Below are 24,234 nucleotides of genomic sequence, written 5' to 3'. Positions count from 1 at the left end.
CGCCTCTGGACCTCACCTGTGCCACGTGGACACGACAAATTTCCTGATGTTTCCTAAACTGATGGGGCCCCCAAGGATGATCTTGAGCTGTTCGTGGCTGTCGGAGTAGGATGTGGTCAGCGGAGAGACGTAAATGGGGTAGCCGATGGGCTGGTCGCAGGACGAGTTGATCATGTTCCTCAGGGCCTGCTTGGCGTTTTGGATGCTGCCACGCTCCGGGTTGCGGTTTCGCAGAAACACCAGCTCCTGCTGCTGTCCGGCCCACAGGCCTCGCACGCATTCCTTGTTCACCTGCAAATTTAGGACATTTAGGAAAGGGCAGGGGAACGGGCTCCAGCCGGTGAGAGACAAGGTGAGAGACAAACCTGTGGCTCGCATCTGAGCCCCTCTTCACATCTGACAGACAATCACTCTCCCCCACTGAATAACAATAATAATAACCAGGGTTTGCGTTAAGTGTTTGACCCTGAGCCGGACACTGGGTGAGCGCTGGGCTGGACCTAAGCACATCTGGTTGGACACAGTCCCCTGTCCTGCCTGGGGCTCACGCTCTTCATTACCATTTTACAGATGAGGGAACTGAGGCCCAGAGGAGCGAATGAGTTGCCCAAGGTCACCCAACAGACAAGTGGTGGAGCCGGGATTAGAAGTAATAACCTTCTGACTCCCAGGTCCATGCTGTATCCACTAAACCATGCTCCTTCCATAATAATTATGGTACTTGTTAAGTGCTTACTATGTTCTAAGCACTGGGGTAGATATGAGTTAATCAGATCGGACACAGTCCCTGTCCCACATGGGGCTCATACTCTTCATCCCCATTTTACAGATGAGGGAACTGAGGCCCAGAGGAGGGAAGAAAAATTAAGGTATTTGTTACACGCTCACTACGTGTCAGGCACTGTACTAAGTGCTGGGGTGGATACAAGCAAATGGGGCTAGACACCGTCCCTGTCCCAAGTGGGGCTCACAATCTCAATCACCGTCTTACAGATGAGATAACTGAGGCACAGAGAAGTGTAGTGACTTGCCCAAAATTGCACAGCAGACACATGGCCAAGATGGGATGAGGACCAAGGTTCTTCTGACTTCCAGCCCTGGGCTCTCTCCACTAAGCCACATTGCTTCTCAGAGCCTTACTGAAGGCACATCTCCTCCAATAGGCCTTCCCTGACTAAGCCCTCCTTTCCTCTTCTCCCACTCCCTTCTGCGTCACTCTTGTACCTGGATTTCCTCCCTTTATTGCCCCCGCCCTCAGCCCCACAGCACTTATGTCCATTCAAGTCACTGATTTCTTTCAATTAATGTCTGTCTCCCCCACTAGGCTGTAAGCTCACTGTGGGCAGGGAATGTGTCTGGTAGATTAAACGCTTGGTACAGTGCTCTGCACACTATAAGCGTTCAATATCTACGACTGACTAACTCCGTGGGCAGGATTCGTGGGGTTAAATCCTCCACCTGAACCCCAGCCCACTGGAAGCGCTCAACAAATGCCACCATTATGAGCAATGTTGTTGAACATTTCTGTGGGTTTATAGGCCAGTGCTAATTACCTTGCGCCTTAGTGGTTAGAGAATGGGCCGGGGAGTCAGAAGGACCTGGGTTCAAATCCTGACTCCACCACATGTCTGTTATGTGACCTTGGGCAAGTCACAGAATTAAGCAGCATGGCATAGTGGATAGAGCCTGGGAGTCTGAAGGTTATGGGTTCTAATACTGGCTCCACCACTTCTCTGCTGCATGACTTTGGGCAAATCACTTCATTTCCCTGTCCTCAGTTACCTCATCTGTAAAATGGGGATTGAGACTGTAAGCCCCAAATGGGATAAATGACTGTGTCCAACCGATTTGCTTGTATCCACCCCAGCACTTAGTATAGTGCCTGGCACACAGCAAGTGCTTAACAAATACCATAATTATTATTCTCTGGGCCTCAGTTACCTCATCTGCTAAATAGGGATTACGACTTTGAGCCCCATGTGGGACAGGGACAGTGTTCAACCTGATTAACCTGTATCTACCCCAGCACTTAGAATGGTGTTTGGCACAGAGTAAGTGCATAACAACTCGCATAATAATAATAATAACTATTATTTCCTTTCTCTCTCCCGCAGAGAAAGCCTACTGAAATGCTTTTCTCTGTTCAAAAATCCAAAATGTTACGCCAACGAGGTCGCGGCCAGATTCCGAAACATTTACGAAACCAAACAGCTGTGGAGGGTCTCTAAATAAGGAGCTCACCTTGTTCAAGACTGGTGATTTTAAAATCCAGGGGATTGACGGGCTTGAGGAACTTAAATAGATCAATGCCCAGAAGTGACCGTAACCAGAAAGCTGGAGCTCAGTGTTCTACAAAAGCCCAAAACCATAAAATGGGTGGATGATGTTATTGCTGTTCTGAAAAACTGGCTCACTGCAGAAGAGATTTAATCACCATCAGAGAAGCAGCATAGCCTAGTGGATAAAGCATGGGCCTTGGAGTCAGAAGGACCTGGATTCTTATCCTGGCTCCACCACTTGTCTGTTAGGTGCCCTTGGGCAAGTCACTCACTTCACTGAGCCTCAATTCCCTCATCTACAAAATGGGGATTAAGACCACGAGCTCAATGTACGACAGGGGCTGTGTCTAATCCAATTATCTTTTATCTACCCCAGTGCTTAGAACAGTGCCTGGCACATGGGAAGCGCTCAATCGTAAAAAACAAACCAACAAAAAAACATTCTCTCTGCCACAATTGTCTCATCCGTGAAATGGGGATTAAAACTCTTAGCCCAGTGTGGGACAGAGATTCTGTCCTACCTGATTAACGTGTTTCTACCTCATCACTTAATACAGTGCCTGGCACACAGTCAGTGCTTAACAAGTATCAAAAACAAAACAAAACAAAAAATAGGGATTAAGGCTGTGAGGCCAATGTGGGATAGCAACTGTGTTGAACCTGATTAGCATGTATCTACCCCAACACTTAGTACAGTGCCTGGCATATAGAAAGCGCTTAACAAATACCATTAAAAAAATTAAGTCCAAGTAACAGTATGGTTTTTCTTACCAAGGGATAAATTTATATTAATTGTTATGTTGACTTTACAAGATGACTGCTGCTCAGAGCACATTTATAATAGTTAAGAGAGCACCGAAATCTGCGGAGAAGCAGCATGGCCTAGTGGATAGAGCATGGGCCGGGATGTCAGAGGTCATGGGTTCTTACCCTGGATCTACCACTTGTCTGATGTGTGACCTTGGGCAAGTCACTTCACTTCTCTGAACCTCAGTTACCTCATCTGTAAAATGGGGATTAAGAGTAGGAGCACTTTGTGGGACAGGGACTGTGTCCAACCAGAATAGCTAGTACACTGCCTAAGAATTTACTATGTGCCAGGCACTGTACTAAGCCCTGGGGTAGATACAAGCTAATCAGGTTGGACTCATTCCCTGTCCCACATGGGGCTCCCAGCCTTAATCCCCATTTACATATAAGGTAACTGAGACACAGAGGAGTTAAACCTGGATTAGGTATCTTTAATTTCTTTCTTTCAATTAATGTCTGTCTCCCCCTCTAGTCTGTAAACTTGTCGTGGGCAGGGAATTTGTCCATTTTTATTGTTATATTGTATTCTCCCAAGCACTTAGTATGGTTCTCTGCACAGAGTAAGTGCTCAATAAATATGACAATGAATGAATTAATGAATGAATGAACGAACAAACCCAGGTCCTTTTGAATCCCAGGCCCGTGCTCCATCCAAAGCAGCATGGCCTAGTGGACAGAGCAGAGGCCTGGGAGTCAGAAGGTTCTAATCCCGGCTCTGCCTCTTGTCTGTTGTGAGATCTTGGGCAAGTCACTTCACTTCTCGGGGCCTCAGTTCCCTCATCTGTAAAATGGGGATTGAGACAGTGAGCCCCATCTTGGGCAGGGAATGCATCCCACCCAATTTGCTTGCATCCACCCCAGTGCTTAGTACAGTGCCTGGCACATAGAAAGCACTTAATACCATAATTCTTATTATTATCTACTAGGGCACGCTGCTTCTCTCCTGGAGGTTCCAAGATCCCCCTGCACCCTGGCTTGCCCCCTGCCAGCCTCCCCACCCAAGCCCAGCTTCCCGAAGCTTACTTTGATGACTCGAAAGCTAAGGAAGCCTTTGTTGAGCATGATGATCTTATATTCGTTGGTGCCATCGTCCATGACATGCCGCAGTGCGAGCAGGGAGGGGGAGTTGGAGAGGATGGCGCTCCTCCAGGCTGGGTCCCCTTCATGGGCCATGACCAGGTTCTGCTCGTGCGACGCGATGGCTTCGAACAGGACGCTGGGGTCCTCGTACTCATCTGGGGATGTGAAATGGTCCTGGGCCGGAAACAAGATCGGCGTTTTAAGATTTGGCAAGGCCAAGCGGTTTATGGGGCCATGTTCAGGTCATGGTCTCCCCTGGAGGTGTGGGTCGAATCCCGCTTCTAGGCTTTCCTTATTTAGCACTGAGTACAGTGCTCCACACACAGTAATTCCTCAATGAATACGACTAAACGATTGAATGAGTTGGTTTCTTTTGGCTTCGTTTTCAGAGAAAGATGAATCCCAGTTTCCCCCACTTGCCTGCTGCGTGACCTTGGGCAAGCCACTTCACTTCTCTGTGCCCTATTCCCTCACCTGTTAAATGGGGATATAATAATAATAATAATAATAATCATAAATAGTATCTGCTAAGCGCTTACTCCAAGCACTTTACTAAGCACTGGGGTGGATTACAAGCAAATCAAGTTGGACACAGTCCCTGTCCCAAGTGAGGCTCACAGTGTCAATCCCCATGTTTTACAGATGAGGTAACTGAGGCCCCCAGAAGTGAAATGACTTGCTCAAGGTCACACAATAGACAAGTGGCGGAGATGGGTTTAGAAATCATGACCTCCTGACTCCCAGGGCCAGGCTCTATCCACTATGCCATGCTGCTTCTCTGGGAGCAGAATTTATATTGGGAACCTCTTGTGGGACATGAATTGGGTCCAAACTACCTCAGCGTTTAGAACAGTGACTGGCTAATAGTAGGCACTTAATAAATACCACTGAAAAGAAAATTAAAAAAAAAGGTGAAGGTGAAGTAGTGTGGTCTAGTGGAAAGAGTAGGGGTCCAGGAATCAAAGGACATGACTTCCAATCCCAGCTCTGCCACCTGTCTGCTTTGGGACCTTGAGCAAGTTGCTTCACATCTCCGTGTCTCGGTTCCCCAATCTGCAAAATGGGGATTCAATACGTGTTCTCTCTCCTACTTAGACTGTGAGCCCCATGTGGGACATGAAGATTTTGTATCTAACCCAGCGCTTCACACATAATAAGTGCTTAACAAACACCACAGGTGTTATTATTATTACTATTATTAATAGCAATAACAACTTCTAAGACATTTAAGAGGGCTGACCTGGCCCTCTTTTGCCCCTAAGCAGATTGGGAAAGGAGAGTGGAAGGACCAGACATGGAATTCTTTTGGGGAAGAAGCCGAGAGAGAGAAAGGGAGAGTGTGTGTGGAGGGGAGGAGAGAGGGAGGGAGAGAGGAAGGGAGGGAGAGGGAGAGGGAGAGGGAGAGGGAGAGGGAGAGGGAGAGGGAGAGGGAGAGGGGGAGAGAGAGAGAGAGAGAGAGAGAGAGAGAGAGAGAGAGAGAGAAAGGAGAGGGACAAAGGGAGAAAGAGGGAGAGAGAGGGAGACAGAGTGTGGGAGAGAGAGAGGAGAGAGGAAGAGAAAGAGAGAAAGGGAAAGACAGAGGCAGAAATACAGAAGGAAAGAAAGAGACGGGAAGAGAGACAGAGGGAGATGGTGGGGTGTGGGGGGGGGGGGGGGGGGGGGAGAGAGAGAGAGAGGTATCTCATATCACTAACCACCAGACATGGATCAGCTCAAAGTTGGCTACCTTCGACCCTGTGCACGAGCCGCAGAGGAGCTGCTGGCGGAAATCTAGATATCAGGCCAACCTCATCCACTTCAAGTTCGTCCTTGTGGTGCTTTAACTCTGCCAGCAAAATAATTTCTCCATCCTTATTGACACCTGTGCCCATCACCCTCGCCAGCTGTTCCATTTAACTCCTCCTCAGGCCCCCTGGACCCCAGTCCCCACCATCCCTTGCCTCCAATGAGCTGGCCACCTACTTTATTAAGAAAATTGCCACTATTAAGCATGAGCTTCTGAAAATATCCCCTGCCCTTCCTTAGTCCCTCCACCTCCTGCCCCTTCTTCAACTCTACTGTCTTTCCCAGCAGCATCTAAAGAGGGGATCTCCTGCCTTCCCTAAAAATCCACCCCCTCCACCTGCACATTCGAACCCATCCTTTTGCACCTTATGAAAACCCTTGTCCCCTCCCTTCTTATCTCCCTGATCGTCAACTTCAACTGGTCTCTCTCCAATGGCTTCTTCCCCACTGCTTTCAAACATGCTCACGTCTCCTCTATCCTAAAAAAACCTCCCTCGACCCCATGGCTCCCTCCAGTTACCGCCCCATCCCCCTCCTACCATTCCCCTCCAAATTCCTCGAGTGAGTTGGCTACACTCGCTGTCTCAAGCTCCTCTCCTCCAATTCTCCCCTAGATCCCTTCCAACTGGGTTTCTGTCCCCTTCATGCCACCGAAACTGCCCTCAGAGGTCACCAATGAGCTCCTCCTTGCCAAACCCAATGGCCTCTACTCCATCCTAATCCTCCTTGACCTCTCAGCTGCCTTTGACATTCTCGACCACCCCCTTCTCCTGGAAACGTTATCCAACCTTGGCTTCCCTGACACTGTCCTCTCCCAGTTCTCCTCCTCCTCCTATGTCATTCTCAGTCTCTCTTGTGAGCTCCCCCATGCCTCCCACCCCCTAACTGTGGGAGGTCTCTCAAGATTCTGGGTCCCCTTCTATTCTCCATCTGCACCCCCACTCCCTTAGAGAACTCATTCGCTCCAGTGGCTTCAACTCCCACCTCTATGCAGATAATTCCCAAATCTCCATCCCCAGCACTGATCTCTCTCCCTCTCTGCAGTCTCACTTCTCCTCCTTTCTTCAAGACATCTCTACTTGGATGCCCTGCTGTCATCTCAAACATAAAATGTCTAAATCTGAATTTATCTTCTCACCTAAACCCTGCCCTATCCCTGACTTACCCATTACTGTAGATGGCACCACCATCCTTCCTATCTCACAAGCCCGAAACCTTGACTCCTCTCCCTATTTCAACCTACATAATCAATCTACCACTAAATCCTGTCAGTTCAACCTTCAAAAATACCCTAAATTGCACCCTCTCCTCTCCATCCAAACTGCAATCATGTTAATCCAAGGATTTATCCTATCCCTCTTCGATTACTGCAACAACTGCCTTGTTTTGTTGTCTGTCTCCCTGCTTCTACACTGTGAGCCTGTTGTTGGGTAGGGATTGTCTATCTGTTGCCAAACTGTACTTTCCAAGTGCTTAGTACAGTGCTCTGCACACAGTATGTGCTCAATAAATATGACTGAATGAATGAATTAATGAACCTCCTTGCTGACCTCCCTGCCTCCTCTCTCTTCCCAACTCCAGTCCACACTTCACTCTGCTGCCTGGATCATTTTTCTACTAAAACGTTCAATCCATGTTTTCTCACTCCTCAAGGACCTCCAGGGGTTGCCCATCCACCTCCGCATGAAACAGAAACTACTCACCATTGGCTTTAAAGCTTTCAATCCCCTTGCCTCCTCCTACCTCACCTCACTACTCTCCTACTACACCCCAGCCCACACACTTCGCTCCTCTACTGCCAACCTTCTCACTATACCTCGATCTAATCTATCTTGCCGCCGACCTCTCACCCACATCCTGCCTCTGGCCTGGAATGCCTTCCCTCTTCATATCTGACAGAGAAAATACTCTTCCCCCATTTCAAAACCTTACTGAAGGCACATCTTCTCCAAGAGGCCTTCCCTGACTAAGCCCTCCTTTCCTCTTTTCCTACTCCCTTCTGCGTCACCCTGACTTGGGCTTTTCATTCACCAACCCCACCAGCCCCACAGCACTTGTATACAAATCCATAGCTTATGTATTTCTACTAATGTCTGTTTCCCCCTTTAGACTGTAAGTTCGCTGTGGGCTGGGAAATGTGTCTGTTGTACTGTTGCTTTGTACTCTCCCAAGCGCTTCGTAGAGTGCTCTGCATATAGTAAGTTCTCAATAAATATGACTGATTGATTGTGAGAGGCAGACGGGGAGCGACAGACGAAGGGGCAGAGACAGAGAGGGAGACACAGAGGGAGATAGAAGTCAAAATGTGTGTGAGACGGGGAGAGAGAGAGAGTTGGAGTGAGACGGGCAGGGAGAGAGAGGAAAACAGAGAAAGGGAGACAGAAAGTGAATGTGAGAGAGAGAGAAAGGAGAGAGAGTGAGAGAATGAGAAAAAGAGAACTTTGGCTTTTCCAGATTGGGAGACGGGGAAAATCAAGACAGCTATCTTGCTGGAAATCACTGCTCTTAGTTTTTGACTTTGCAAAAGTCAGTCACAAACTGGAAGCTTCAAAGAAGAAAACATTTTAGACGTAAACTCATTTATCCCACTCAAGCACTTATGCATGAATCTGTCATTTATTACTTTACATTCATGTAATAACACTACCGACAGCTGCTCATTTGTTCATTTCTTCTTTCAGCCAGTGCTTTCACTGGCGGGGCTCTGGGCAGAGATCAGCAGCAGGCAGCGAAATGGCTTGGTCTTTTTCAAGAGTGATTATTAATGGCACCTGGGCAGGGGCTGGGACAAGTTGCGGGAACCTGGGCACTCTCTTTAGGTGTAAGCCAAGCTCCTAAGGGTGCCCGGGATGCCTCCCTGGAGTTTGAGAAGAGCCCGAGGCCTCTGAGACCACAGGAGATCCTTGGAGAAATCGGTCCCTCAAAAGCCAGAGGGTAAAGGGATATTAACAGGCCCTCGGACCATGGTCTCCCACTGACCGTTTTCGTCACAAACTGACAGCATTTTGTACGGAAAAAGGGAGGTTCTGTGTGGGCGTGAGTGTTGGGTGTGAGCGTGCACGTATGTATCAGGCCTCAATGCCTTTCCAGACCTTTTCAAGCTCCCCTCTAGACTGTAACACTGTTGTGGGCAGGGAATGTGTCTATTATATTGCCGGGTTGTACTCTCCCAAGGGCTAAGTACAGTGCTCTGCATACAGTAAGCGCTCAAGAAGTACGATTGATTAATAACAGTGGTATGTGTTAAGTGCTTACTATGCGTCAGGCACCATAGAGCACAGATCTGGGAGTCAGGAGGTCATGGGCTCTAATCCCAGCTCCACCACTTATCTGCTGTGTGACCTTGGGCAAGTCACTTCATTTCTCTGTGTCTCAGTTATCTCATTTGGAAGATGGGGACTGAGACTGTGAGCCCCACGTGGGACAAGGACTGTGTCCAATCTGATTCACTGGTATCCACCCCAACACTGAGTACAGTGCTCGGCAAATAGCACTTCACAAAATGCTACAATTATTATTATAATATCAGCAGATCGGGTTCGACGCAGTCTCTGTCCCCCATGGGGCTCACAGTCTTCAAACCCATTTCCAGATGAGCGAACTGAGGCCCGGACAAGTGAAGTGGGTTGCCCAAGGCCACATAGCAGACAAGTGGCAGAGTCAGGATTAGAACCATGACCCTCTGACTCCCAGGCCCGGGCTCTGTCCAATTCTATCTTCCCCTCTAGATAGTAAGCTCCTTGTGTATTGTACTCTCCTGAGCGCTTAATACAGTGCTCCACACAAAGTAAGCGCTCAATAAATGCCTTTGATTGTTGATTGAAAAAGGTTTTCCACTTACTTGATGCAATTTCAGAGACATGCGTATTCCAGGGACCACTACTTTTCTTAGCAATTCCATGTCAGCAAAGATCCATTCGTCTCGGATCGAGGAGATCCGGAAGTCTCCCTTGAAGAGGGCGTGAAGACCATAGAGGAACGACTCCAAATTACTAGGCAGATTGAACAGTGAAAGTCAAGTATTAAAAGAGCACCCAAGTCTTCTGATGCAGGTGGTGGAAATATGCTCTGGTCTACGGGAGTATCAGAGGAGGTTAAATGAAAATCAAAAAGGAGGTTTATCTCTCTCCCTCTTCATTTGAGGTTCCTTTTTTAAATATCTGTTAAGCACTTGCTAGGTGTCAACCACTTCAAAATACTGGGCTCAGCTGAGGTTAAGTTAGATACAGTCCTTGTCCAGCCCGGGGTTTGTAGTCAAAATAGGAGGGACAACAGATATTTTGTTCCCACTTTACAGATAAGGAAACTAAGACCCAGAGAAGTGAAGCGACTTGCCCAATCCAGCAGGCAAGTGATTACAACCCAGTTCCTTCAGAATCTCAGGCCAGGACTCTTTCCACTATAACCGTGCTGCTTCTCAGTTGGAATAATAATGAGAATAATAACAATGATAATAACAATAATAATTTTGGAATTTGATAATAATAATAATTGTGTTCTTTTCTCACATGGAGCTCACAGTCAATCCCCATTTTCAGATGAGGGAACTGAGGCCCAGAGAAATGAAGTAGAAAAGATGAATAATAAAATAATACTTTTGGTATTTGTTAGCACTTAATATGTGCTAGGTACTGTTCTAAGCACTGGGATGGATACAAGCAAATCAGGTTGGACTCAGTTCCTGTCCACCTGGGGCTCAGATTCTTGATTCCCATTTTATAGATGAGGCAACTGAGGCATGAGGCAACTGAGGCACTGAGAATAATAATGATAATAATTGTGGCAGTAGTGAAGTGCTTACTACGTTCCAGGCACTGTACCGAGCTCTGGGGTGGATTCCAGCAAATCGGGTTGGACATGGTCCCTGCCCCACATGGGGCTTGCAGTTTCAATACCCATTTTCCATGAGAGGTAACTGAGGCCCAGGGAAGTGAAGTGACTTGCCTATGGTCACAGAGCAGACAAGTGGTGGAGCCAGGATTAGAAGCCAGATCCTTCTGACTCCTAGGCCCATGCTCTATCCCCTAAGCCACACTGCTTCACTTACCTAGACATGTGGTGAGAAGCAGTCCCCAAAGCTCTTCTCCCCAAGACACAGAGACCATAACATAGGGTCACCAGCAATGAATCTTTATCTGCATCTAGTGGCTTGGGAAAAGAACAACAAAATATATTAGGCAACAGACAGATATGGAAGCAACGACACCTAAGAGATAGCAGATTCTTAACGGAAGGGACGGCACACAAAGCAGAGTTGCCTATTGACTAGAGCCCGGGCCTGGGAGTCAGGGGGAACTGCATTCTAATCCCGGCTCCGCCTCTCGTCTGTTGCGGTGTGACCTTGAGCAAGTCACTTCATGTCTCTGGGCCACAGTTACTTCATCTGTAAAATAGGGATTAAGACTGTGAGCCCCACGTGGGTCATGGACTGTGTCCATCCTGATTCCCTTGTGACTACCCCAGCGCTTAGTACAGTGCCTGGCACATAGCACTTAACACATACCGTATAAAAGAAGAAGGGACCTCGATTCATTTCTTAAACACTTCAAAGTCCTCATAAGTAACCATAAAGGTAATAGCAATTCCTTTAAGGTAAACTTATCTTTCATAAAATAGCATTTGGAAGATAAATGATCTTATATGAGAGGGAAGGAAGTAGGAAGGAATTGGACCATAAACTTTTTGAGGGCTAGGCTTCAGTCAAAGGGTGGGTGGTAATAGAGGTGCAGGGACTTGGGGTGCCCTGAGCAGAAAAGGACCCCAAACCTGCGACAGAAGGGGGAAATCTGGAAGAAGTTGGGATTCAGAGGAAGTGTACCAAGAGCCCCTAAAGTGACTCCAGGAGCTAATTTGGCTGGGATTTAGGGCTGAGCCTGCCCAGTAACATCAGAGGGGCTCACAGCCTAAGCGGATGAGGAAACTGGGATTCAGAGACGCGAACTGACTTGTCCAAGGTCTCAGGGCAAAACCGGTATTAGAACCCAGGTCCGCTCACTCCAAAACCCACATTCTTTCCACTCTAAACATTCCCCACCGGCAGCAAACATAAACTGGAAAAAAAAATTGGACCAAGGAAGAGATCTGGATGGTCTCGGTCCGATGGACCTACCTTGGCTCTTCGGGAAGAACAATACTCAATCCAGTTGAGATAAATCACACAGAAACTCTCCCGGGATATCCCCGCTAGCCGATGGTCGTAGTCTTCATCGATATTCGGATTAAAAGTAGGGTCGACATCGACATAGTTGCGATCGGAACATAACCGAAGCCCTTCTTGCATGGTCTTGTTAGATAACCATTCCTCCAGCTTGGAGGAAGTTGTCACGTAGTATATGATGCCCTAGGAGAGTCAGAGATGACAAAACGTGGACCACGCCTCCTTGGACATTGGACTGTGTGGTGGGGAGGCAGGGAAAGTGAAAGAAGAACATCCGGAATCGTCCGATGCAGCTGGGAAAATACGCTCTGGTCTACAGGAGTATTGGAGGAGGTTTAATGAAAAGCAAGAAAGTCATAGATCCAAATGCATCTCTCTCTTTTCGTTGGATGTTCCCCAAGATGTACACAGGATATGAACTTCTGGATTTTGGTTTTTTGGGTTTCTTTTTTATGGTATTCATTAGGGATTTACTACATGCCAGGCACCACATTAAGAACTGGGGTAGATACAAGCTAATCAGGTTGGGCACAGTCCCTGTCCCACATGGCCCTCACAGTCTTAATCCCTGTTCTACAGATGAGCTGAGTGGCAGAGAAGTTTAGGACTCAGAAAAGACGGACCGAGAGCCAGACACCCCTAGCTTTCGAACGAGAACACACTAAAACGATAAAGGCCGGGAGGACATAGCTAGAGGAGTGTAGCCTAGTGGGAAGAGAATGGGTCTGAGAGTCAGAAGGACTTGGGTTTTAATCCCGACCCTGCTGCTTGTCTACTGTGTGACCTGGGGCAAGTCACTTCACTGGGCCTCAGTTACCTCATCTGTAAAATGGGGTTGAAGACTGTGAGCTCTACATGGGATATGAACTGTATCCAACCCCGATTACTGGGTATATATCCCAGCGCTTAGTATAGTGCCTGCCACATAGTAAGCACTCAATAAAGACCATAAAAAAAGTCTGTACACTAGTCATGGACAGGGAAAGGGTCCATCAACTCTGTTGCACTATACTCTCCCAAGTGCTTAGTACAGTGTTCCATACCCAGTAAGCACTCAATATCAATCAATCAATGGTATTCACTGAGAGCTTACTATGTGCAGAGCACTGGAAAAATCAGGAAGCTGCAGTCCAGGTGAGCACAGATACACTGTTTCACCCAATTCCAGAGGGGGCACCCATTAAAGCCTGAAGGTGAGAGATTCAAAACCATTCTTTTTCACCTAGAGGGGATTAGCACAGGGAATTCATTACCCTATGATGACGGTGGGACAAAACAGCAACAGATTCAAGAAGGCTTTAGATGAATTCAAGAAGAAGCCCACAATGGAATTTTACGGAGAAAAGCTATGGCTCTTCCTACCCACGTGCCAAGGAGGGAAACTTGTTAAACTTGAAAAAGTAAGTGCCCAAGATGATGCAGCAGGCAACTGGCAGAGCCGCAATTAGAACCCAGGTCCCCTGAATCCCAGGTCCGTGCTCTATCAACTAAGCCACACTGCTTCTCTTCCTTGAATTCCCATTTTACAGTCGAGGGAACTGAGGCCCAGGGAAAGTAAATGAGTTGCCCAAGGTTAGATAGCAGTGAGTGGCAGAGCTGGGATTAGAAGCCAGGCCCCCTGTCTCCCAGGCCCACACTCTGTCCACTAGGCCACCCTGCTTCCTTCTTCCGAATGGACACAGAGGCCTACCTTGACGTAGTAGGTGGTCAGGATTTTGCGCAGGTCGAAGACTTGGAGCATGGAAGCGGCGCTGTTGTCGGTGATGCTGTAGCCTTCCAGCACATATTTGGTGACCAGCACTTCCCAAGCTAACCAGCGCTGGCCGAAGGCGGCATTGAAGGACAGCACATGGGGGGCGTGGCCGGGCTCACAGCAGCAAAACCCCTCGTCTTCCTCCACCCCTTCCGTGATCGCCTCCACTTCGCGCTGCTGACAGTATGTGCCTAAGACCGGGTCAACACCGAACAAATGAAGGAAAAATCAGTCTGGGGCAAAAGGGAAGCAATAGTAAAGATGACGTGGAAACTATAGAAAGAGAAGAAATGCCAAGAGCCCATCAGCTGGAGGGATATTACAGTCTCTGCTAATAATAATATGATGATAATACTACTATGACTACTACTATTAGTACTACCAATCGTGGTACTTGTTATACTCTCTTCGTGAATCAATGCCTTATCATGGCAGGAGAGTTTGCATACGCAGATGAAGCTCAGAGCTATGCCACTGAGAGATACCCTCTCGTCAGCGTTACCCAGAATGGAAAGGTCTAAGCCAAAGCGTCGGACAAAGTTGATTCACCCGTGCTGGGCAGCAGCGGCCAGGGAAAGAGTCAAGGCGGATGATCAAGCAATCAAAATGTTGATCACAGACAACGGCCGGGGCCTGAGTTTTTACTGCGTGGAAGAAGGCAATGGTAAACTACTTCAGTTATCTTTTTTTTTTTTAAACCAAGAAAACTATGGAGAAAAGCCCATAGAGTCGCTATGAATTGGAAACGACTCAACAGCATTTGAAAAAGAGATTTGTTATACTACTGCTGATGATTATTGTGGTGTTTGTTACGTGCTTACTATGTGCCAGGCTTAATTAAGTGCTGGGGTAGACAATAATAATAATAATAATAATAATAATAATAATAATAATAATAATAATAATATTTGTGGAATTTGTTTGTTAAGTGCTTACTATGGTGCCAGTCTAAACTAAGCACTGGGGTAGATAATAATAATAATATTATATTTAACAATAATAATATATTGTCTACTGGGGTAGACAAAAATAATAGTAATATTTGTGGTATTTGTTAAGCGCTTACTATGAGGTAGGCTGAACTAAGAATTGGGAAGATAATAATAATAATATTTGTGGTATTTGTTAAGCACTTACTTTGTGCCAGATGCTGTACTAAACCCTGGGCTAGATACAAGTTAATCAGGTTGGACGCATTCGCATTGCCTGTCCCACAAGGGGCTCAAAGTCTCAATCACCATTTTACAGATGAGGTAAATGAGGCCCAGAGAAGCAAATTGACTTGCCCAAGGTCACACAGCAAACAAGTGGCAGAGCCAGAATTAGAACCCAGATCCTTTTGACTCCGAGCCCCGGGCTCTCTCCAATAGGCCACTGAGGTGGGGGAAGAGGCTTGTAGGCTGGGAGACCAGCAAGGAGGCTGATGCAATTGTCTAGCCACAGAAAGACCAGAGCATGGACCAGGGGAAAGCCAGTAAATGGAGAGAAAAGAGTGGACCCAGGAAATTGGCTTTAAGGCCCTCCTCTATCAGGTCTCCTCCGCTACATTACCTCAGAATCTTGCTCCTCTAATACCTACTTACTTACTGTACTTCAATCTCGTCTTCCTCGCCACCTACCCCGTACCCACATCCTTCCTCTGGTTTGGAACTCTCTCCCACTTCATATCGCCCTTGATTACTATATTAGCCTCTTTGCTGACCTCCCTGCCATCTGTCTCTCCCCACTCCAGTCCATACTTCACTCTGTTGCCTGAATCAATTTTCTACAGAAACGTTCAGGTCGTGTTTCCCCACTCCTCAAGAACCTCCAGTGGTGGCACATCCATCTCCGCATCAAACAAAAACTCCTCACCATTGGCTTTAAAACCCTCAATCACCTTGCCCCCTCTTACCTGACCTCACTACACTCCTCCTTCACCTCAGCCCAACACTTTGCTCCTCTAATCCTAACCTTCTTACCATAGCTCGATCTTGTCCATCACGCCGCTGACCCCTCAACCACGTCCTACCCCAGGCCTGGAATGCCCTCCTTCCTCGTATCTGACAGACAATTACTCTCTCCCCCTTCAAAGCCTTACTGAAGGCAGATCTCCTCCATAAGGCCTCCCCTGACTAAGCCCTCCTTTCCTCTTCTCCTTCTCCCTTGTGTCAGCCTGACTTTCTCCCTTTATTCACCCCTTCCTCAACCCCAACTACATCCATATCTGTAATTTTTTTATTTACCTTAATGATCGTCTCCCTGTCTAGGATGTAAGCTTGTTGAGAGAAGGGAATGTGTCCGTTTATTGCTATACTGTACTCTCCCAAGTGTTTAGTACAGTGTTCTGAACACAGTAAGTGCTCAATAAATACAATCAAATGAATCAATGAATGTTTGGTCAGACTGTCACTCTCCCCATTTTCAAAGCTTTCCTAAAATTGTATCTCTTCCAAGAGGTCTTCTCTAACAAACCTCTTATTTTCCCTCCCTTTCTGTTGCTTACACATGGGGGTCTTTACCCCTTAAGCGCTTGGAAACTCACCCCACCCCTAGCCCCTCACTTCTTCTCTACAAATCCTCACACTCTCCTGCTTCCTCTATCTGTATTTTACTACCCATCTCCCCCACTAGACTCTAAGTTCCTTGTAAGCCAGGCTTGTGTCTACCAATTCTGTACTGCTGTACCCTCCCAAATGCTTAATACAGTGCTCGGCACAGAGGAAGCGCTCAATAAATAACTTCGACTGATTGGGCGGTAGACAGAAAGCAACAGATGAAAACTAGAGATGCTGATGGTGACTCAGGTCACGAGCTTCTGGGACAGAAAGAATCATGACATAGATTGGCAAGGGTAAGTTAGGGGGAGGAGTGAGATTAGTAGTGGATAGGACACAGGCCTGGGAATCAGAAGGTCACAGGTTCTAATCCTGGCTCAGCCACTTGTCTGCTGTTTTGCCTTGGGTGGCCGCTACACTTCTCTGGGCCTCAGTTAACTCATCTGGAAAATGGGGATTGAGACTGTGAGTCCCACGGATGGTATCCACCCTGATTTGCTTGTGTCCACCCCAGTAATTAGTACAGTGCCTGGCACGCGGTAAGCATGTAATGAATACCACAGTTATTATTACTATTATTTATTGGCCATATTAGTCATCATTTGGGAAAGTACAACAGAATTAGTATGTATAATGCCTGCTGCTAAGGTGCTTACAATGTAGCCGAGGAGACAGACACTAAAATTACAGGAAGACAAACATGCTCGTGTCTCCCCATCCTAAAAAGACCTCTCTCTTGACCCCACAGCTCCCTCCAGTTATCTCCCCATCTCCCCACACCATTCCTCTGCAAACTCCTTAAGCAAGCTGTCTATACCTGCTGTCTCAACTTCCCCTCCTCCAATTCTCTCCTTGACCCTCTCCAATCTGGCTTCGGTCTCCTTCACTCCACAGAAACCGCACTCTCAGAGGTCACCAATGATCTCCTTCTTGCCAAGTTCAACGGCCATCCCAATCTGCCTCAACCCCTCAGCTGCCTCTGAAACTGTCAACTGCCTGCTTCTCTGGGAAACGTTATTCAACCTTGGCTTTACTGACACTGTGCACTCTTGGTTATCCTCCTATCTTTCTGGCTGCTCATTCTCCGTCTCCTTCATGGGCTCCTCCTCTGTCTCCAATCCGCTAACCGTGAGGGTCCCTCAAGGTTTAGTTCTAGGTCCCCATCTATTCTCCATCTACACTCATTCCCTTGGAGAACTCATTCACTCCCAAGCCTTCAACTCCCACCTCTATGCGGATGATTCCCAAATCTATGTCCCCGGCTCAGACCGCCCCCTCCTTCTCTGCAGTCTCGTATTTCCTCCTGCCTTCAGGACATCTCTACCTAGACGTCCACTGACATCTCAAAACTAAACATGTCCGAAACAGAACTTCTCCTCTTCCCCTCTAGACTGCCCAGAGAACATGTCTATTGAGACTGTTGTACTGTGTTCTCCATAGCACTTAGTACTGTGCTCTACACATGGTAAGTGCTCAGCAAATGCTATTTATTGATGGATGTACACAAGGGCTAGGAAAAAGGGGTGCATGGCAAGGAAGGGCCAAAGTAGCCATTTTGGGCTTGACAGAGGGGAAGGATGACAGTGGTGTGGTCAACTGCCATGAGAAAGTGAGGTGGAAGAGTGACTTTCAAGGGGAAGATGAGGAGATCCATCTCAGATACGTTAAGCCTGAGGTATCAGCAACACTCCCATGTTTTTTTTATTGTCTGTCTGTATGGGCTTTGGTAAGCACTTCCTACGTGCCAGGCACTGTGCTAAGCTCTGGGGTAGATTCAAGATGATCAGGTTGGACAGAGCCCATGTCCCACAGCGGGCTCACAGTCGTCCCCCCCCATTTTCCAGATGAGGGAATCACGGCTCGGAGAAGGCAAGCGACTCGCCCAAGGTTACGCTGCCGATGGGCCGAGATTAGGACCCCGGTCCTCCGACTTCCGGTCATGGCCTTACCTCTAAATTCCAGCCCCCTGAGCTGGAAAGTGACCAGCCCGTTCCCGATCTCAATAAGATGGACTAGGGCATTGAGGTAGTCGGAGGCGAGGATGAAGCAGTCTCCGGTTCCGTAATTCCCCCAGCGGCCGAGGAGGAGATCCCCACACAGACTGTGCTGCAGAGAGCGTGTTAAGTGTTCATAAAATATGGAATTCAGATTGTTGTCATCTGAACCTGAAGCAGAGGAAGAAAAAAAAAGACATCATCGATCCCCAGCCCCACCACACTTATGTCCACATCCATAATTTATTAATGCCTGTCTTCCCCGCTAAACTGTCAGTTTGTTATGAGCAGGGAATGTCACTGCTTATTGTACTTTCCCAAGTACTTAGTACAGTGGCCTGCACACAGGAAGCACTCAATAAATAAGACTGACTGATTGATTGATTTTATCTTGAACTCACTTCTTCCCCCAGCACCACCCCTGGCTTAAGCAACCATGCAGCTCATATTACAAAGTAGATGGAGTTTTGGCTAAGATTCTACCTAGGTGTTGCTTGGTAAAGATGATTATTATGTTCCTCTTCCTTTTTCTTTTTCAATTTTATTCCCTACTTTAACTCCCTGGCCTTGTAACTCCTTTGGTTGTTTTTTGGGCTATCTTTGCGTGAGTGTATATTTTGTTCAGTGGCTGTTACCGGTTGTAGATAAAAATAATACATCCGAACGCCAAACATTCAAAAATCTTATCCCTCTGCTGGTCCGATTTTTCTTTTTAACTAGTGTCCAGGATTCTCCTATTTGCTTAGCTCTGATTTGGGTCCCAGATCAATTACACAGAATCTAAACTACCACTGTTTCCATTCTGGTACCACTGAGGAAGATGAATATATTGGAAAGACGAGAAGGCTGAAAATTCTAGAGGAGAAAACTCAGAAAAATTGGAAGCGCCAGTGTTTGGAAATAAAATACACGCACACATCCAACCCCTCAGGCAAAAATAAATTGTCTACTAAGATAAATAAAAGCCATTCCCAGTTCTTTTCAGAAGAACTTAATGAAAGGGAATTGAAGGTCATTTCTTAACGAACAGGAAAATGTGTTCACTCCAACATCATATTATCTCTTTGGCACAGAATGCACAGATAGGGTGTCTTCTTCACTTAGCAGAGGGTGACTGATCTCACGTAGCAACAGAGTGGAAGAAAATTAGATCGGTTCCTATCACATTGTTGAATAATAATAATAATAATAATAATGGCATTTGTTAAGCACTTACTATGTGCCAAGCACTGTTCTAAGCGCTGAGGGGGGAAACAAGATAATCAGGTTGTCCCACATGGTGCTCACTGTCTTAATCTCCATTTTACAGATGGGGTAACTGAGGCCAAGAGATGTTAAGTGACTTCCCCAAAGTCACACAGCTGACAAGTGGCGGTGCTGGGATTAGAACCCATGACCTCTGACTCCCAAGCCTGTGCTCTTTGCACTGAGCCACGCAAGTACAGTTTTTAAAAAGCTTCTCAAATCTGAAAACGACCCCATCTTCCTTAATAATCTCGCATCCAACTTGCTATCCCCATATGGTATTTTGGCTAAATGCATGAAGTTATGGCGTTTTCTTTTATCACTACACTGACCAAGTTAAAAACACAAAGAGTACTTTGCATACGAGAACACGTTCTTCTCGAACTGGGCTACAACTGGGATCTCTATCCAAGATAGACACCGTGTGAAAATCAAGTTCCGGAGGTATTTCCGACCTGATCTTCATTTTTGTCATTTTAACCATGAATCGGAATGATTACCTGGGTTTCTATCCAGCTGGGAGGCCAACCTGGTGTTGGAATGGTCCACACGCTTCGTGCTGGGGACAAAGCACAAAATACTTAATAGACGCTCCCCAAATATGTAAATAAGATGGCTGAGGATGGGGGAGGGGGTAGCTGTCAGAGGGAATACAGAGCAGAAGGAAAAGAAATACTACAGTGCCTTAAAATTTCTGGGGAAATTGAAACCTAATGGCACTATTTTTTTAAAGGTGCTTCTTAAGCGCTTACTATGTGCCAGATACTATACTAAGCAGCGTGGCTCAGTGGAAAGAGCACGGGCTTTGGAGTCAGAGGTCATGGGTTCAAATCCCAGCTCCACCAACTGTCAGCTGTGTGAAAACTGTGAGCCCACCGTGGGACAACCTGATCACCTTGTAACCTCCCCTGGGCTTAGAACAGTGCTTTGCACATAGTAAGCGCATAACAAATTCCATCATTATTATTATAAGCACTGGGGTAGAGACAAGCTAATTAGGTAGGACACAGTCCCTGTCCCACATGGGGCTCACACTCCTAATTCCCATTTTACATATGAGGGGACTGAGGCACAGATAAGTGAAGTGACTTGCCCAAGTCACACAGGAAACACGTGGTGGAGCCAGGATTTAGAACCCAGGTCCTTCTAACTCCCAGGCCTGCACTCTATCCACTAGGCAACGCTGCTTCTCTGTGCTACATGTTGCAATATACCAAGGGCCCTTTTCCGCAGAGTGAGCAGAAACTGAGGCTGGCACTGGAAAAATTGGAAACAATTTGCATTTTTAGCTACTACCTTCATTCCCACACATGGAAATGGACTGATTTAAAGGAAACACTTCTGAGGCTAGCGGAAGGTTCAGTGTTTGATGAAGTGTCTTCACTCTGTCTTTATACTTCATCTTTTATTCATTCAATCGTATTTATTGAGCACTTACTGTGTGCAGAGCACTGTACAGAGTGCTTATCAATATATATATATATATATATATATATATATATATATCCTGAATTATGACAAAGTCGGTGATATTTTGTGACATACTCCCCCTAACCCCCTCACCAGATAGAAACTTCAGAAACCTTAACAAAGTTTTACCTGTTTGGGAGACACGCATGTTGCTGTTACAAATAATAATAACAATACTAACAATTAAGGCATTTGTTAAGCGCTTACTATTTGCCAGGCACTGTGTGAATGCAAGCAAATTGGGTTGGATACCGTCCCTGTCCCACGTTGGGTTCATAGTCTCAATCCCCATTTTACAGATGTGGTAACTGAGGCAGAGAGAGGTGAAGCGACTTGCCCAAGGTCACACAGCAGACAAGTTGCAGAACCGGGATTAGAACCCATGACCTTCTGACTCCCAGGCCCTTGCTCTATCCACTAGGCCATGCTGCTTCTTAATATATATAATGCCATGCTGAAATATTGTCCTGCCTAACACAGTTCAAATTGCTATGAAACCAAACTGCTCTCTTGTACCTTCCCCAGTGTGTAGTACAGTGTCTGGCATATAGTAAGCATTTAAATACCACAGTTATTATTATTAGGTCCTTTTTAACCCCTAATTATAGTAGCAGACTTTCAGTGGTAAAGCTTTAGAACTTGTAAATCACTATTTTGGTACCTGTAAAACATACATTTATCTTGCAGTTACTCTAAAAAAAACCCTACAGAAGAAGCCAAGTTTTAAACCTTGTATCTGTGCAAAAATAAACAAAATGGGAGTATGAAGGTAAACACAGAAATGTGGCCCTGGTAGGAAAAATTTCAAATCCAGGAGCTGTGAGATATTTCTAACATTTAATACAGTGGTAACACCATCAGTTTCTTCTAAGGAAAGAGTAGAAGTGACATCTTAATGGCTTCATTTCACTCACTTGTAATCTCTCTCCCAAAATTTGATGGGTCTAACGTATGAAGTGATGAATATTGCACTTCCCAGAAAGGGGTTGAGAGGTGTTGAGAAGAAGGCAGACACGATGGCCTGCACAAACAACATGGCGGAATCTGAGGGAAAAATCTGGTTAAGGACATAACCGGTAATCCCAAATTACCTGATTTGGCCAGAACACGTCATGGCAAAACAGAAAGCTGGAGGAGAATGAGGGGAGCACTCAATAAATATGACTGAATGAATGAGTGAAAGGGACATAGGGCAGAGCTAGTCTGCCGAGGTTTAAAATGTGAGGGATTATATATCGAATGCTCTGTTCAGTACGCAGAGAGCTATCCTTCCATTTCAAAGCTGTGACTGCTGGCATTTAGACTGTGAGCAGGGAGTGTGTCTGTTGATGTATTATACTCTCTCAAGTGCTTAGTACAGTGCTTTGCATACAGTAAGCACTCAATAAATATGACTGAATGAATAAATGATATCCTGCCCGTGGGTGAATATCTGGAGAATCATTCCATCCCACACCCAGTGTCCATGCTTCTTTGATCATCGGTGTTGAAATTAAGTGCTTAGTTTAGTGTTTTGCACATGGTAAGTGCTCAATAAATCCAATTAAATTGAACTGAATCTCACTGAGCTGGCGAGTAGCATGAATTTTAGGCTTTGTTTATAACAACTCATTTCTGGGCAGGAGAAGTTGGAAGATTTTCTTTTGTTTTGTTATTTATAGTATCCATTAAGCACTTACTCTGGGTCAGGCACTGTTCCAAGCGCTGTGGTAGACACAAGCTAATCAGGTTGGACACAGTCCCTGTTCCATATGAGGCTCACAGTCTTAATCCTCATTTTCCAGATGAGGGAGCTGAGGCCCAGAGACCTGAAGTGACTTGCCCAAGGTCTCACAGCAGACAAGCGGCAGAGCCGGAATTAGAACCCAGGTCCCCCTGACTCCCAGGCCCGGGTTCTATCCACTAGGCCCCGCTGCTTTTTGCTGCAAATCGACAACTACCCTGTGCCTATAAAGCTACAAGGATCTTGCTGGTCAACCCCATAGTGAACAACACACAAAGCAACGTTCCTACGCCAGAAAGCAATTAGGAATTCTTGGGAAACGAGACTGAGAAGGATACGAGGCACAGCAAAAGGCTGGGCAAAAGCGTGGAATGCAGACCCCCAGGTGATCTGCCACGGTGCAATATAAGTGTACACGAACCGCAGTTTATATAGGAGCTCCCAAAGCTGTGAGAAGAAAATGAAAAAGATTAAAAAACCAGTGAAGAAACTCATCTGTGACTTAATGAAGAAACAGGTCTAGCAGACATGCAAAAAAGGATCGGTCTTGTCATTTATGACATTTTAAGCACCAATCAGAAAACCCCAACTGTAACTTATTACAGTAGCTTCGAGAAAAAAAAAACTTTCCTGAATTATGAACTCTGGGCAGATAATCTCTTGGGTTTACATTTCATTTCCTATTATATCCATGATCTCTACTCTGGTGGAGGTGTTAATGAGTCAGAGGTGTTAATGAACCTCAGAGACAGGGCCAGAAGTGCGGACAGTTTACCAACTGGACAATCGGCCTTAGACTAACTGACTTTAAGCTCTTAAAATAATCAAAATTCAAAAGGATGCCAACTTTAAAGTCATCCACCCATCCCTCTGTCACTTGCTAAAATTGTGGAAATGAATGAGTAGCGATTGGGTCAGACCTGAAAGACAGTAGTCGCTGCAACTCAGGTGGATTCTATTTCTTCTTCATGTCATTTGTTAAGTGCTTACTACGTGTCAATCACTGTTATAAGCACTGGGATAGATACAAGTTAATTAGGTTAGACATAGTCCCTGTCCCACATGGGTCTCACAGTCCAAATATATAAGTAGGAGGGGGAGTAGGAGGGAAAACGAGAGAACTGAGGTACAGAGAAGTGAAGTGCCTTGCCCAAGGCCACACACCAAGCAATCGGCAAATTCAGAATTAGAATCCAGGACCTCTGATTCCCAGGCCTGGGCTCTTTCCATTAGGCCATGCTGTTTCTCCATTTCTGTTTTTCACTGCTTACCTGCAGCCTGATTTTCTTTCTCTCTAGGCGATTTATAGCCTACCTCTATTCTAGCTGCTAGTATCTTAGAGTCAGCATTCTCTACAGTTCTTCCTCTTTCTTTGACTGTGTGGTCCCTCTAGACTGTGAG

The 24,234-nt window shown here is 46.3% G+C and overlaps 1 protein-coding gene across 2 annotated transcripts in view; it reads right to left on the bottom strand.

The window, feature by feature from the left end:
- PCNX1 (pecanex 1) overlaps window positions 1-24,234 on the bottom strand; it is a 205,640-nt gene that overhangs the window by 15,494 nt on the left and 165,912 nt on the right. For both annotated transcript variants that reach the window (XM_038765983.1, XM_038765984.1), the window contains exons 21-30: window positions 23,172-23,280; window positions 22,025-22,154; window positions 20,141-20,199; window positions 18,351-18,566; window positions 13,802-14,055; window positions 12,064-12,294; window positions 11,002-11,102; window positions 9,796-9,946; window positions 4,113-4,343; window positions 17-291 (exon numbers count right to left, since the gene is read on the bottom strand). In XM_038765983.1, the coding sequence (XP_038621911.1) occupies window positions 17-291; window positions 4,113-4,343; window positions 9,796-9,946; window positions 11,002-11,102; window positions 12,064-12,294; window positions 13,802-14,055; window positions 18,351-18,566; window positions 20,141-20,199; window positions 22,025-22,154; window positions 23,172-23,280 (1,757 nt within the window). The remainder of the gene's footprint in view (window positions 1-16; window positions 292-4,112; window positions 4,344-9,795; window positions 9,947-11,001; window positions 11,103-12,063; window positions 12,295-13,801; window positions 14,056-18,350; window positions 18,567-20,140; window positions 20,200-22,024; window positions 22,155-23,171; window positions 23,281-24,234) is intronic.

The sequence above is a fragment of the Tachyglossus aculeatus genome, chromosome 23, assembly GCF_015852505.1.
Source record: "Tachyglossus aculeatus isolate mTacAcu1 chromosome 23, mTacAcu1.pri, whole genome shotgun sequence".
NCBI lineage: Eukaryota > Metazoa > Chordata > Mammalia > Monotremata > Tachyglossidae > Tachyglossus > Tachyglossus aculeatus.
The sequence above is the reverse complement of the archived record's forward strand: the minus strand, read 5'-3'. Positions and strand labels throughout refer to the sequence as shown.